The sequence below is a fragment of the Nicotiana attenuata genome, chromosome 6 (assembly GCF_001879085.1).
Source record: "Nicotiana attenuata strain UT chromosome 6, NIATTr2, whole genome shotgun sequence".
Taxonomy (NCBI): Eukaryota; Viridiplantae; Streptophyta; class Magnoliopsida; order Solanales; family Solanaceae; genus Nicotiana; species Nicotiana attenuata.
Window position 1 is genome coordinate 71,495,963 of NC_031994.1, and position 17,071 is coordinate 71,513,033.

The 17,071-nt window shown below is 44.2% G+C and overlaps 1 protein-coding gene across 1 annotated transcript; it reads right to left on the bottom strand.

The window, feature by feature from the left end:
- LOC109227966 (RNA-directed DNA polymerase homolog) lies at positions 9,187–15,754 on the bottom strand. Its single transcript, XM_019393155.1, has 3 exons — positions 15,335–15,754; positions 10,073–10,078; positions 9,187–9,369 (listed from the first exon to the last, which is right to left on the bottom strand). Exons 1-3 carry the CDS (start codon positions 15,752–15,754, stop codon positions 9,187–9,189), a joined length of 609 nt encoding a protein of 202 aa, XP_019248700.1.

Below are 17,071 nucleotides of genomic sequence, written 5' to 3' on the forward strand. Positions count from 1 at the left end.
GTCCGGAGGACAGAACAAAATCTTGACTTCCTGGGTTTCCTTTGCCAATAGACCAATCAATGGTGCTCTATCGGAAACAAGATTCAGTCGCTACAAGCCCACGGCGGAGCACTCCTAAGGCTTGGTAAGCTAGGTTTAGTGACTAGGGCGGACTTCTATTCTATACCTGTCTCCTTCTGTTACTATTATATAACCTCCTCGAAGCAAGGAAGGGAAGGAGGAGGAGAAGCACAGATAATTAGGGAAGTGGAGTAATTGGGAAGACTAGCGTACATGTTACTAACTTTTTTTATGGAAGCTGAGACCCCTCTGTGACGTGGTCTTAGACTGGTTAATCGCGATGCACCAGTATTTCGAACTAAAAGTGATTTCAGACCCGGAGCGGGTACGTTTCATTACCACGAAGTTGAAGAAAACAAAAAGGCAGGTTTATGGTGAGCACATGTACGATAGAAGAGGGAGCTGGAGGAGAAGCGCTACGAAGAACAAGAAGTTCTGAAGTTTAAGGATTAATTTCTACCTGCTGATGTCGAAGCGGAATTCATAAATAAGTTTAAGAATCTGAAACAAGGTTTTTCAAAAATTTCTATGAGAAAGTACATGAAGGAGTTTAACCTATTGTCTCTACGATGTAGAGTGAAGGAGGAAGACAAAAGGCAATATTCGAGCTGACTTTTTGAATTGCTTTTGTCTTTTCTGAACAACATAGAAGGAGCATACCGTATTGCTTTGAGGGTAGAAGAACCTACTGCTTGAGCCAAAAACAAGAAAGCGAATGAAAGAAGCGAAGGTAAGAGTCAAAATACGCCGTGGAGAAGAGCTTACTTATGAGCAAAAAGGGAGGAAGAAGTCGCAGGAGATTCGGTAGAGGAGATAGAGCTGGTAAAGATGACCAGCAGAAGCCTCAACAGAGAAAGAATTCTGCACAAGATAACAAGGGACGTTAAGGAGGACATGGTAGAGGTGATAACCGTCAGGTGTGCCAAGGAGATGGCGATTGACATTCAATTACCTCTTCTGGTTTTAATACGAATTGACTCCGCTTTGGTCACTAGCTCCGTAGGTCCCTAAGCAACTTCTCTCGTCACTAGTCACTATGGCCGAAGGTTAGCAAGCCTACTCCCAGGTCAGCAGCGAGGTCAGCTCCATCTCCTCTTTTCGTTGTCTTTGTCTACTATTCATCCTTGACCTTCTTTCCTAACTCGTTAACACCGGAACACCCGCCATGAAGGTCACTCAAAGTAACCTACTCGAGCTTCCCCCTTTGTATTGTACTGCCTGGCAAGAGGTTTGCTAGCCTTTTTCTTTCCCTGCACCTAAAAGTTGCCTTAGTTCTCTTTAAAAAAAAAGACCTAAGCTTGAAGTCAAGGCTTTTATGCTGCTCGATCTTTATTGATGAAGAGAATGGCATACTTAAGTCTCACGTTAAGATTCTGAAAGAGTAACCGCAATATCAGAAGAAATTCTTCCTTGATTCCTTTGGCCTGAGACTGCTACTTGTATTTCCTTTACTACTCTTTCTCTCTCATCAGTTGCTTCTTGAGCCAATAAGGTTTTTTCATGTATTCCCTTGCTACTTTCAATCAATAAGAAAAGGAGGATTGAGCAGTGGCTTGGGAAATAAGACAACACTTGATGGGAATTGAGGAGTAGTAAGGAATGATAAAGAGTAAAATTCAGTCACCCTCTCCGCTTTCTTTTCTTGAGAAGAATGCTCTGGTCTGGCATAAATGCCACTAGATCATCTATGATTTAGATCTGCATGAGTGAAGGACAGAAGAATGGAAAACTAAAAAGAAAGCCAGGGCATCCGGTGGATGAAGTCTACCTTTGTAATGTCAGGCTGAAAAAGGGGGGATAGCACTAGAGAGTCGGCAACTTTCACTGCAACTGAAGAGGCTCACACCTTACATCAAACTAACCTATCAACAGAAAGAACCGATGTTGATTTCTTTGCAATAGGGAATGCAGTTGAAATAGAGATTCGCTTGAAAAGAGAGCAGTACTACAAGAAAGCTGTAAGAAAAAAATAAGTCGATTGCTGCCATTCCGAAAATCAGGGTTTAGAAGTCTTTCGTCCAGGAGATATAGCTCCTCAGCGCATACATACAGAGATCCTGTGATTTGATCTATACTAGAGACGGGAAGAAGCAGAAGAAGACTCCATAGCTGATAGAACCAAGGACAAGGTCTGGACTGACGAGAAAGTGAAAAGTGAGGCACTATAGCTTCTCCCATTCCATTTGTTATTGTTGCTTTTAGTGCTTAGATAAGTTTGTTTGTTTTGTAGCACGAGGGGGGGGGGGGGTAGAAAGTGCTTTTTCCCGCAGTAGGGTAGGGAGAGATTCTTTCTCTTTACTAGAGCCAAGACTGTACCAGGAGAGAAAGACTTAAGTCGACTCAAGTGGAAATAATCAAACTGCTTCCATACCTTATTTTAGGTTACCCCTTTGTGCGGGTATGGGGCACTTCGTCAGCAGTGGTTTGTTTAGCAAGCAGTCTTATTGCTTGAAAGCACACACAGCACACAGTAGGAGAGTTCGAGTAGCAGTGTACTCATGCCCCTGAGATAAGGTATGCTTTTAGTGCCTTATCTAACTATAAGAGTAGGAGCAGCAAGAACTTACTTTCCTTAAGACGCTAACTGCCACAACAGCTAAGAATTATCTCAGGTTTTCCGTTAGTACGCTCCGGAAAGAAGGAGCAAAGGCGAAAAAGCTCAAGTGATTTTCCCTTGACTACTGTCAGGCCAGGGAAGATAACTGCATAACCTAGGGAATACAACTTCATAAGAGCGAGAAAGTACGGTGATAGAAAGAATCACACGATTCCCTATCGTGATAGAAGCAACAATAGGATAGGAGTGCACAGGTTCGCAAGTGCACTCTTCTCTGACTAGAAGAGCTGCGGCTAAGACTCTGAAGCGAAGGGAGGTGGTCCCGAGCCTTGCCTATATGGCTATATAGCGTTAGCGTTGTTTGCAAGTCATGTAGTGCAGGCGCAGCGTAGCGTCATGGTAGCGTTAGCTATGCTCGACTAACAGGATGAGTCATGTGATTGACCTGACATTTTATTGAGATGAACTTCGAGATGTTGAACCGACAACGTGTTTTTCTGCTTGTTTTGGAAGCTTGAAACGACAGACAAGTGGTGACTATGAGACGGCGTTGCTACTGAGCTTCTTGTCTTCCATCTTTCTTTATTGTGGGGTCCGCGCAACAAGAACAAGAGCGCTTCCTCTTTCTTTTCCTTTGCCACCATGAGACCGGAAATCAATGCTTTCGCGCGAAGTCATTGTCACTGTGGAAAACTGGTACTTTCCTATTGTTTATCAAGGCTGCTTGAACTTTCAAACCTGGTCAGTTCTTGGAATCGGGCTAAGAGCAGCTATTGAATCTGGTGATGGCGGTGTGATAATGCCTGTTGAAAGAGAAAGAAAGGGTAAGACTTTGGTCAGGCAATTGTTGCAGTTTCTCATTCCGCAGATCATCCAATCCTTCTTCTTGAGCCTTTTAGAGGGCTTTCGGATAGTTCGGTACCGGCTATCGGTAAAGGAAGCATATGCCTCTAACTCAGTTCATTCCCTATATGGTAATGGTAGGTATGCCGGTACCCTTTTTTGGTTCAACCAAGGTAGGCTCGTGCCCGGGTTCACTCGTGAAAGGAAGGTTCTAGCAATAAAGTAAAGAAAATACTCCCTTCTTGCTTCCTTAGGGTACGCCCCCTATCGCCTTTCATTCGGAAAAGGAATTATTTGCACTTCAATTAGCCGTGAAGTATGTTGATACCCCAGTTGTCTATAAATCGTCACAATAAAGTGTGATAACCTTAAAGCGGTTCTCTCTGTACTTTGTTTCAAATAAGCGCCTTGAAGCTAGCTAATCCAGCCAGCAAGCCATAAAAGAAAGGGGAAAATTAGTAAAGGTGCCCTGCGCGAAACTAACTCTTCTAAAACCTGAAATGGGGAGGGAGAAAGAAAGGAAGGACTAGCGATTCGATTGATTTACTTTTTATTACCCCGTCTGCTCTCTTGTTCATGTATTGGTTTTTAGATTTGATTCCCCGTATGCTCTAGTATAGAGAAAGGTAGACTTCTTTTCTCTATACTAGTAAGAGAGATTAAACCTGCAAGCGCTAACCTAACAGAAAAAAATGTCCTCTAGGGAAATGACCCCGATGCGTGTAATAGAGAATAGGCATGCTTGGCTTACTTGAATCTGCGTTGTAGATGGGATTGCCTACCTGTCTAGTTAGCTTGAATGAAAGCGTAAGGCAAGCCCAAGGGCTAGTAGTAAGGCATTGGGGATCATAGAGCACTAAGGAGAGAGGCCAGTCTTCCTACTCAGCATATGACTTAGCTGGGAAGAGACTTTCTTCTTCTCCTCCTATCGATCTGGGAGCAGCCTTGTCTTTTCCTTTGTACTATTTGTAGTTGGATTTTCAAAGGCCTCCGATGTATCAACAAACAAACAACCCAACTCCTTATGATAAGAATGATTTGATTCCCACAAGAACGGTGACCGGGTGGAGAGTGTGTATGGACTATCGCAATCTCAACAAAGTCACAAGGAAGGATCATTCCCACTTCCCCAACTAGATCAAATGCTTGATAGATTGGCCGGCCATGCTTTCTATTGTTTTCTTGATGGGTATACCGGCTACAATAAAATTCTTATCCCTTCTGAGGATCAAGAGAAAACTACTTTCACATGTCTTTATGGTTCTTCCGCATTCTCGCGGATGCCATTTGGATTGTGCAATGCACCGATGACTTTTCAAAGGTGTATGATGGCTATCTTCACGGACATGGAGGAGGATTACCTTGAAGTCTTCACGGATGACTTCTCGGTGGTCGGGAATTCGTTTGATGATTGTCTACAAAACTTGGATAAAGTGTTGGCAAGATGTGAAGAAACAAACTTGGTGCTTAATTGGGAGAAATGTCATTTCATGCTAGGAAGGCATTATCCTCGGCCACAAGATCTCAAAGAATGGCATTGAAGTTGATAAGGCAAATATTGAGGTGATTTCTAAACTTCCACCTCCAACTTCAGTGAAAAGCGTGCGGAGTTTCTTAGGCCAGGGATTTTACCGGCGTTTCATCAAGGATTTCTCTAAAGTAGTAAACCCGTTGTGCACGATTTTGGATAAAGATGCCAAGTTTCATTTCAATGATGAATGCATGAGAGCCTTTGAATTGCTAAAGCTCAAGTTGACTACTTCTACCATCATCACCGCTCCAAATTGGAGTATTCCTTTTGAGCTCATGTGTGATGCAAGTGATGTAGTGGTAGGGCTATTTTGGGGCAACGATCAACAAGATTTTTCATCCAGTTTATTATGCAAGTAAGACCATGAACCGTGCCAAAGTCAACTATACCGTTACAGAGAAAGAGCTCATTGCCATTGTATTTGCTATTGAGAAGTTCCACCCGTACTTGATGGGTGCAAAAGTAATAGTCCATACGGATCATGCGGCACTTTGCTATCTTATGAGAAAGAAAGATTCCAAAGCCTGGTTGATGAGATGGGTACTTTTGTTAGAAGAGTTTGATATAGACATCCAAGATCGAAAAGGGAGTAAAAACCAAGTGGCGGACCACTTGTCTCGTTTGGAGAAGGAGGGGAGGCCACATGATGGCCTTTAAATCAATGACTCCTTACCCGCTGAGCAACTCTTTGCTATTTCAACGAAAGAGGTGCCATGGTTCGCGGATCTAGCAAATTATCTTGTGAGCGATATCATTCCGGTTGATTTCTTTTCAAACTAAAGGAAGAAGCTCAAACGGGATTGTCAAGTCTATTATTGGGATGAACCGTACCTTTTCCGAATTTGTACGTATGGAGTGATTAGAAGATGTCTACCGGAGGAGGGACAAGTTGAAATTCGTGGGGCTTGTCATTCTTCGCCTTATAGTGGACACCATAGTGGAGCAAGAACGGCGGCCAAAGTGTTAAGTTGTGGTGTCTATTGGCCCACTCTTTATATGGATGCAAGTGATTTCATCAAGAGTTGTGATGAATGTCAAAGGGCCGGTGGAATCTCAAAGAAAAATGAAATTCCTCTCACCACCATTTTGGAAACTGATATTTTCGATGTGCGTTGTATTGACTTCATGGGTGCTTGTGTGAGTTCTTGTGGAAACACTTACATCTTAGTCACAGTTGATTATGTGTCCAGGTGGGTTGAGGTTGTTGCTTTGCCCAACAATGAAGCGATAAGTGTGGTGGCGTTTTTGGAGAAGAACATTTTTACAAGATTTGGTACTCCAAGGGCTATCATAAGTGATGGCGGATCGCATTTTTGAAACAAATCTATACCTTACTCACCAAGTATGGTGTCACTTATAAAGTCACGACCCCCTATCAATCTCAAGTAAACGGTTAAGTGGAAGTCTCCAACCGGGTGATAAAGAGTATTTTGTCCAAAACAGTGAATGCTAACCGGATGGATTGGTCCAAGAAACTTGATGATGCTTTATGGGCTTATAAGACGGCTTACGAAACAGCGATTGGAATGTCTCCATACCGGTTGGTTTTCAGAAAAGCTTGTCATCTTCCGGTGGAACTTGAGCACAAAGCTATGTGGGCTTTAAAGAAGTTGAATCTTGAGTGGGATGTCGCCGCCAACTTAAGGGTGGCCCAATTGAATGAGTTAGATGAGTTCCATTACCATGCATACACAAGTTTGTCCTCATACAAGGAGAAGATGAAGTACCTCCATGACAAGTACATTCAGAACAAGGAGTTTAAAGAAGGTGATCTTGTGTTGTTGTTCAATTCTCAATTACGGATATTTCCGGGAAAGTTGAAGTCTAAATGGAGTGGCCCGTTTGAGGTTGTGGGTGTGACACCCTTTGGTGCATTGGACTTGAAGAATAAAAATGATGAGGTGTTTGGAGTCAATGGTCACCGGGTGAAGCATTATCTGGGAAAAGTTGATGATGGCCACGTCATGGCGGTAATTCATTTCAAGTGATGGTAATCTGCGTTGTGCCGCGATGTTCAGGCGCTTCTTGGAAGGCAACCCGTGTTTCTTTTCCTTTTTCTTTTTCTTTTTCTTTTTCTTTTTCTTTTTCTTTTTCTTTTTCTTTCTTCTTCTTCTTTAGATAGGTCTTATTTTATGCTAACTGGTTTTGAAGTGTGTTGCTAGAATGAGTGTGCTTTACAAGGACTGTGCTAAAAAATTGGCTAAGTATGGAAAAAGGGTTGACCACACATTTATTGTGCGGACCGCCACAGAAGAAGAGATATGTTGCCGCACAATTGTTGTGCGGACCACAAAACTGGAAATAAAAAAATTGCACACTCTCTGAAGTTTGCCTGTTAGAAAAAGGGCCAAAGTACGGCCGCACAAGGAAATGTGCAATCCGTACCAACATTTGCGGTCGCATACGCAATTCTGCGGACCATAGATCATTGAAAGGAAAATGGCAACAGGTATCAAAATGCGGACTGCAAAAGGAATTCTGCGGCCGCACTCATCTCTTGAACTTTTGGCAATCCCGTTAAGTATAAACACTAGGTCTCTTTCTCCTGTTAAAACTTTACGAACTTTGAGAAATTAAAACAAAGGCAAAAATAGTGCACTCAACTGATTCACTCATCTGACACTTAGTTCATCATCTTTAATCATTCAATAACACCTTTATCACTGGTATGTTCAATTCATGTTCACAAATTTTCAATTTTCTTAATTTGGTTTATAGTTTGTTAAGTTATTGTTAGACCATTTGTAAAATTCATAACCATGTGGGCTATAATTTGTGTTGGGTAACTTCCTATTTGCTATATGGGGGATGGGTATTTGTTTTGTCATGTTTAATTGCTACTACCATGTCAATTTGAGTGCAAAAAATTGAAACCCTAAGTTTTCTGCCAATAACTTCTGAATTGTGTGGTCTGCTGAAATTTAACCGCGGCCGCACAAAAGTGTGTGAGGCCGCAAATCAAGCAATTCTCTGTCTTCAGAGAGTTGTCATTTTTGAGATCCTAATGTGCGGCCGCACCAAAAATTGTGCGGTCGCACTCAAAATTGTGTGAACCGCAAAATCATCACTACGGCCGACTTTCAAGTTGTGCGGTCCACACAACCCCATCTACGGCCGCACTCAAAAATGTGCGGACCGCACTTCCCTTCCCTCATACTGTTTTCTGCAACTATCTGCTATTGTGCACTTGAAATATAACTGACTCCTGGTATTGTTTATTGCAGAAAATGGTTAGATCTCAGGGACGTGGTGATACATCAAAGGGTAGGGGTAAACACTCCCGAGGATGAGGTAGGGGTACCCTACCACTCTCCGTGCAAAGAGTTATAGCAAAAAAAGCAACAGCCGGGAGAGCTCCAGAACCTGCTGAGTCTAGTTCTTGAAGGTGTTTTGATTGGCTTATTTTAAGTTCTTATTGGCTTTTAAGCACTTTTTTAGTTTGTGTGGTGGTTGACAATGATAAAAAGTGCTTAAAAGCACTTACTTTTAGGCATAAAAAAAACAAAAATAAGCCAAAAGCCAAAAGTTGGGTATTACCAACTTATGGCTTTTGGCTTTTAGCTTAAAAGCTACTTTTTATAAGCCAATCCAAACATCCTCCTTTTGTCCCGTCTAGGGAAGCATCAGAGGGCGACTCTGTGCAAGAGCAGCCTGATGTTCAATCACAACTAAGGCAGCTTCAGGGGAGATTTCAGCTCCGGGATGAGCCTTCCACCTCAGCAAGCACTTCCGAGGGTTCAAAACATGATACATAGGGTTCAGAACCCTCATCTACACATGCCCCCGATGCACCATCTACTTTAGTTGATGATGATGATATTCCAGATGATGGTCGAGGGGGTGATACTAGAATTGCCGGCCTTGAGAGGTCGAAGAAGAAAGAAGTTTAGGAAGATAGGTTTGTGAGCCTGACTGCATTCAACAGGTTTCGAGAGTAGTGGCCTCAGAGATCGCTCACACTTGAGCATCAATTTGTATTGAATGACTTGGATAGGTACAACCCAAATGTGTCAAGACAAATCCGGGAGAGAAAAGGGTGGACATCGTTCACTCAGAGTGTGGTGGATGACAAGGAGCACTTGGTCCGGAAATTCTATGCCAATGTGGCGCATAACAAGAAGGGGACCGAGGTGACTAAATTAAGGAACGTAAAAGTGAGAATTGATCAGAGCACCCTGAACACATATTTAGGGCTTTAGGATGTGGAGCCGGTGCAATATTTGGAGAAGTTCGCACTGGGTGATGCAGCTCGCCCTTGGCTAGCAGACATTTTGGCAGCTCCACGCCAAAACCACCATGGATCACAGCAGGGGTTCCTATCCAACGGAACACCCTTAACTTTGAAGCAAAATGATGGCTGACCTTTGCGTGCAGTAGACTAGATCCATGCCAAAATGAAAACATTCTCCAAATCCCGAGGGCAGTTCTAGTGGATTCCATAATGGCCGGGTAACCAATCAATGTGGGTGCCATCATGTCGGCCAACATGTCTCTGGTTGGTAGGCAGGGTGATAGCTCCTACCCGTATCCCAACACTATCACGGAGTATGCATTGTCTATTATGTATAAAAAGTAATTAGCTCTAAAAACTCTTCGAGAGATTTTGAGAATTCATTGTCAACATTCTCATCAAATTGTTTCTTCATATGTATCTGTCACGATCCGGATTTTCCACCATCGGGATTGTGATGGCGCCTACTCGTGGTAGCTAGGCAAGCCAACTTATTTACCTTTTCATCACTAAATAATTATTTTAACAATTTATAGCATCAATATAGAACATGAAATTTACTAAGAATAATAGCGGAAGTCTGATTTATAAATCTGAATCAAAACGCGGAACAGTTAATAATAGCCTCTACCCAAGATTTGGTGTCACATCACTCACGAACCACTAAGAATATACTAAATACAAAGGTCTGAAAGAAACATAGAAGCTGTCTGTCTCGAGACAAGGAGGCAACAGTCTAAAAGAGAACATAAAGAAGAGACGCCGGGCCTGCGGACGCCTGCAAGGCTACCTCGGTCTCGTGATAATGAAAGCCTGCTCCCGTACTAATGCTGCAGCTGCTCCTCAGAACCTGGACCTGTGCAAAAATGCACAGAAGCATAGAATCAGCACAACCGACCCCATGTGCTGGTAAGTGTCTAGCCTAACCCCGGCGAAGTAGTGACGAGGCTAGACAGGACACCACATAAACCTGTGCAGTTATAAATATACAACGGAAACAAAATACCAAACAACTAGCAATATGGGAGGGGAAACATGCTGTGGGGAGATAACAATAGTAACAGTAATTCCGAGTAACAAACTAAAGCAGCTTAGATTCACAATGAACAAGGAAAACAATACTCAATATAAACACATGGTATCAATAACTGTTGTGGCGTGCAACCCGGTCCACAATTTACCATTGTTGCGGCGTGCAACCCGATCCACAAATACCACTGTTGCGGCGTGCCACCCGATCAACAAATACCACTGTTGCGGTGTGCAACCCGATCCACAAATACCACTGTTGCGGCATGCAACTCGACCCACGTCATTTATCATGTATCATTGTTAGGGCGCGCAACCCGATCCTCACATATTATTGTTGCGGCGTGCAACCCGATCCTCAATATCTTTATTGTGGCGCGCAACCCGATCCACATCATCTAACAGTCTGACTCCCCAAAATACAGTCACGATTAAGAGGCATCAAAAAAATAAGCAAATATTTGACAAAAATCCCGGCAAGGGAAAGAAACCAACAAGTTCAACCAAACGTCCCGGCAAGGGAATAATCAACAACGCTTGCTCTTTCTTACTTTTCTTATCTTATAATCCACTCTACCATCTTGAGCCAACGCTCCACAGATTCAAGTCATTTCATATACTTTCAATATTCGTATCCCAATTCGAGCCAATGCTCCTAGGATCAAATGATCATATCACCGTTCACAGGTTATTCACAACATATAGAAATCCTCCAATAAATACGGAGTTCACGACCAAGCCATGATAATCACATTATAAGGACTCATGGTCATGCTAGACACCAATGTATAGATACTCGTCACCATGCCTATACATCGTACTCGATCACATAGCAATTAGCAACAAGACTCAACTCCTATTCCCTCAAGCTAGGGTTAAACCAAACACTTACCTCAAAGCCTTGAAATCCACTTAATCCTCAACTATCACTTACCTCGCGATTCCACCTCCAATTCGCTCGAATCTAATCACAAATTGTTCAATTACTTTAATAAACACTATATGAATCAATTTGAATGCATAAAAATGATTTTCCCAAGTTTTTCCCAAAAATTCCAAAAATGCCCCCGGGCCCACGTGGTCAAAACCCAAGGTTCGAACCAAAATCTGGTTACCCATTCCCCCACGAGTTCAAATATATAATTTGTTTTGAAATCGGACCTCAAATCGAGGTCCAACTCCCCAATTTATGGAAAACCTAGGTTCTACCCAAAAATCCCAATTTCACCCATGAAAATCTTTGATTTCAAGTGAAAAACATGTTTAATGATGTTAAAGATTGAAATAATTGAGTAAAAATCAACTTACAAGTGATTTGGGATGAAGTTTGCTCTTAAAAATTCGCCTATGGTGTTTGGGTTTTGAAAGAATGGTGAAAAGTGGTGAAAATTCGACTAAGTATAAAATTTGCTGGGCCTCGGATATGGGAAATGCGAAGNGGTCAAAACCCAAGGTTCGAACCAAAACCTGGTTACCCGTTCCCCCACTAGTTCATATCTATGTTTTGTTTTGAAATCGGACCTCAAATGGAGGTCCAAATCCCCAATTTTAAGAAAACCTAAGTTCTACCCAAAATCCCCATTTTCACCCATGGAAATCCTTGATTTTAAGATGAAAACATGTCTAATGATGTTAAGGATTGAAGAAGTTAAGTAAAAATTGACTTACAAATGATTTGGAGAAGATAGGTTTCTTGGAAAATCGCCTATGGAGTTTGGGTTTTGAAAGAATGAAGAAAAGAGGGTTAAAATTCGTCTAAGTATGAAAAATTGCAGGTCTCAGATGTGGGAAATGCGAACATGGGTTCGCAATTGCGAACCCAGCAGGCTTGGGAATTGCGAAAATGGTCTGGGAATTGCGAACATGGGAATTGCGAAGAAAGTTTGGGAAATGCGAACAGGCTTGGGAATTGCGAAAATGGTTTGGGAATTGCGAACATGGGAATTGCGAAGAAAGTTTGGGAAATGCGAACAGGCTTGGGAATTGCGAAAAATGTTTGGGAAATGCGAACCTGGGAATTGCGAAGAAAGTTTGGGAAATGTGAACAATCCTGGTAATTGCGAAAAATGTTTGGGAAATGCGAAACCTGCAGACCTGCAATTCCTTAAGTCCAAAATTTCACCTCGTGGCCTATCCAAAACTCACCCGAGCCATCGGGGCTCCAAACCAAACATGTACACAACCTCAAAAACATCCTACGGACTTATCCGTGCGATCAAATCGCCAAAATAACATCAAAATCATTGAATCAACCCCAAATTCATCATTTTTCATCATAACTTCATAAACTTCAAACTTTAGATATTTGGGTCCGAAACACGTCAAATGACGTCCGATTTCGACCAAATTTTATAGAAAGCGCTTAACACATATTTAAGACTTGTACCGGGCGTCGGAACCATAATACGAGCCCGATACCACAGTCTTTTAATCAATTTTCATTTCCTTTTTCCATAATAATTTCAGAGAAATAATTTCACAGAAAAATTCTTTCCTCGGGCTCTAGACATCGGAATTCGACTCCGGGCACATGCCCGAGTCCCATATTTTTGTACGGACCTTCCGGGACCGTCCAATCTCGGGTCCGGGTTCGTTTACCCAAAATGTTGACCAAAGTCAACTTTAATCATATTAATATCAAAATTCATCATTTTTCACACATAATTCATATTTAAGCCTTCCGGCTACACGCCCGGACTGCGCACGCAAATCAAGGCAAGTAACAATAAGGTTTTCAAGACCTCGGAAGCACGGAGTGGATGAGGAAATAGGTGATGACCCTTTGGGTCGTCACATCCTCCACCTCTAAAACAACCGTTCGTCCTCGAACGGACAAAAGAAAGAAGTACCTGAGCGGGGAACAGATGTGGATAACGGCTCCGCATATCAGACTCGAACTCCCAGGTCGAGGCCTCAGGGGGCTGACCTCTCCACTGAACACGAACAGAGGGAAAACTCCTAGATCTCAACTGACGAACCTGCCGGTCTAGAATAGCTACCGGCTCCACCTCATAAGATAAATCCTTGTCCAATTGGACAGTGCTGAAGTCTAACACATGGGTAGGATCGCCGTGATACCTTCGAAGCATAGACACATGAAAAACTGGATGCACGGCTGATAAGCTAGGTGGCAATGCAAGTCTATAAGCCACCTCTCCTACTCGATCAAGAATCTCAAACAGGCCAATGTACCTAGGGAAAAGCTTGCCCTTCTTTCCGAACCTCATCACGCCCTTCATAGGCGACACCCGGAGCAATACCCGCTCACCAACCATAAAAGCTACATCTCAGACCTTACGGTCTGCATAACTCTTCTGCCTAGACTGAGCTGAACGAAGCCTCTCCTGAATGATCTTGACCTTATCTAAGGCCTCCTGAACTAAGTCTGTATCCAATAACCGAGCCTCTCCCTGCTCAAACCATCCGACTGGAGACCGACATCGCCTACCATACAATGCCTCATACGGGGCCATCTGAATGCTGGACTGGTAGCCGTTATTGTAGGCAAACTCTGCTAAGGGCAAAAACTGGTCCCGCGAGCCTCCAAAATCAATTACACAAGCTCGGAGCATATCCTCCAAAATCTGTATAGTCCGCTCGGACTGACTGTCCGTCTGAGGATGGAATGCTGTGCTCAACTGAACCTGGGTGCCCAACTCTTGCTGAACTGTTCTCCAGAAGCGCGAGGTAAACAGCGTACCCCGGTCCGAAATGATGGATACCGGCATACCATGAAGGCGGACAATCTCCTGGATATAAATCTCAACTAACCTCTCGGATGAATAGGAGACTGCCACTAGAATGAAATGCGCTGACTTGGTCAGCCTATCAACAATGACCCAAATAGCATCAAACTTCTTCCGAGTCAACGGAAGTCCAGTAACGAAATCCATGGTAATCCTCTCCCACTTCCACTCGGGGAGCTCAATCCTCTGAAACAACCCACCGGACCTCTGATGCTCATACTTGACCTGCTGACAGTTCAAACACCGAGCCACATACGCAACAATATCCTTCTTCATCCTACGCCACCAATAATGCTGCCGCAAGTCCTGATACATCTTTGCGGCGCCCGGGTGAATAGAATACCGAGAACTATGGGCCTCCGCTAAGATCAATTCTCGAATCCCATCAACATTGGGCACACAAACTCGCCCCTGCAATCTCAAAACACCATCATCATCTAAGGTCACCTTCGTGGCACCTCCACGTTGCACCGTGTCTCTCAGGACACACAAATGGGGATCATCAAACTGTCGGTCCGGATACGCTCCAATAGAGAAGAACGAGCGACCGTGCAAGCTAACACTCTGCTAGGCTCAGAAATATCTAATCTCACCAATCGATTGGCCAAAGCCTGAACATCTAAAGCAAGCGGTCTCTGGCTGACCGGGATATAAGCAAGACTACCCATGCTGGCGGACTTCCTACTCAACGCATCGGCCACCACATTGGCCTTACCCGGGTGATACAAGATAGTAACATCATAATATTTCAACAACTCCAACCACCTCCTCTACCTCAAATTCAAATCCTTTTGCTTAAATAAGTACTGAAGGCTCTTGTGATCCGTGTACACCTCACACGTCACCCCATATAGATAATGCCTCCAAATCTTCAAAGCATGAACAATAGCTGCCAACTCTAAATCATGAACCGGATAATTCTTCTCGTGGATGTTCAACTGTCTCGAAGCATAGGCAATGACTTTGCCATCCTGCATCAATACTGCACCAAGCCCAACACGGGAAGCATCACAATAGACTGTGTAAGGCCCTGAACACGTTGGCAAAACCAATACCGGTGCCGTAGTCAGAGCTGTCTTGAGCTTCTGAAAGCTCGCCTCACACTCATCTGACCATCTGAACTGGGCACCCTTCTGGGTCAACCTGGTCATCGGGGCTGCAATAGACGAAAATCCCTCCACGAACCGACGGTAATAACCTGCTAACCCCAAGAAACTCCGAATCTCGGTCGCTGAAGCTGGTCGAGGCCAATTCTTGACTGCCTCAATCTTCTTCGGGTCCACCTGAATACCCTCTGCTGATACAATATGACCCAGAAATGCAACCGAACTCAACCAGAACTCGCACTTCGAAAACTTAGCATATAACTGACTATCCTTCAGAGTCTGGAGAACCACTCTGAGGTGCTGCTCGTGCTCTTCCTGGCTGCGGGAGTACACCAGAATATCATCAATAAAGACTATCACGAATAAGTCTAGATATGGCCTGAACACTCGGTTCATCAACTCCATAAATGCTGCTGGGGCATTGGTCAACCCAAATGACATGACTAGAAACTCATAGTGCCCATACCGAGTGCGGAATGCAGTCTTAGGGACATCAGACGCCCTAATCCTCAGCTGATGGTAGCCAGATCTCAAGTCTGTCTTAGAAAACACCTTTGCTCCCTGAAGCTGGTCAAACAAATCATCAATCCTCGGCAGTGGGTACTTGTTCTTTATCATCACTTTGTTCAATTGCCGGTAATCAATACACATCCGCATCGAACCATCCTTCTTCTTCACGAATAACACCGGCGCACCCCAAGGAGAAACACTAGGCCTGATAAAACCTTCTCTAGTAAATCCTGCAACTGGTCCTTTAACTCCTTTAACTCCTTTAACTCTGGCGGGGCCATGCGATACGGCGGAATAGAAATGGGATGCGTGCCCGGAGCCAGATCAATACAGAAATCAATATCCCTGTCGAGCGGCATACCCGGCAGGTCTGAAGGGAAAACCTCGGGGAACTCTCGAACAACAGGAACAGAGTCAATAGAAGGAACCTCTGCGCTGGAGTCGCGAACATACGCCAGATAAGCTAAACACCCCTTCTCGACCATGCGTCGAGCCTTAACATATGAAATAACACTGCGGGTGGTATGACCTGGGGTCCCTCTCCACTCTAGTCGGGCAATTCTAGCAAAGCCAAGGCCACGGTCTTGGCGTGACAATCTAAGATAGCATGATACGGGGACAACCAGTCCATCCCCAATATGACGTCGAAATCCACCATATCTAAAAGCAATAAATCAACACGGGTCTCAAGACCCTCAAACACAACCACACAGGAACGATGCACCCGGTCGACTACTATGGAGTCACCCACCGGTGTAGATACATAAACAGAAAAATCCAAAGCATAACTAGACATAGCCAGGTAGGGTGCAAAATAAGACGACACATACAAATATGTCGACCCAGGGTCAAATAGCACTGACGCATCTCTATCACAAACCAGAATAGTACCTGTAATAACGGCATCTGACGACTCGGCCTCTGGTTTGGCTGGCAAAGCATAAATCGGGGCTCAGCCCCACCTCCTTGAACCATGTCTCTGGGACGATCGGCTACCGGCTGACCCCTACCTCTGGCGGTCCAACCTCCACCTCTACGATCTCGACCTCCACCTCTATGATCCCTACCCCCGCCCCTGGCTGGCTGGGCAGGCTGTGGGTCACCTGGTACCTGAATCATGGGGCGAGGACCCTGCTGTTGCGACTGTGTACCCCTCAATCTCGGGCAAGCTCTCCTGATGTGACCATACTCACCACACTCATAACATCCCTCCGTACGATGAGACTGGCCCTGACGACCCGAATGACCTCCACGAAAACTCTAAAGAGGTTGTGCACTGATGGGAGCTGGCGGTGCACTGAGTGACTGCTGATCGGAATAATGCCTACGAAAACCACGATCACCTGGGGCACCCTGCAAAACCTGGAGGGCTGACTGAAAGGGCCTGGAAGGCTGACCCCTATCATAAGAATCCCTGCCTCCAGATGAGGCACCACTGAATCGACCTGAGTGACGGGG

What these genes read in the sequence shown, in the direction of transcription:
- LOC109227966 (XM_019393155.1), bottom strand. Translation starts at nt 15,754, where the DNA reads ATGTGTATTGATTACCGGCAATTGAACAAAGTGATGATAAAGAACAAG.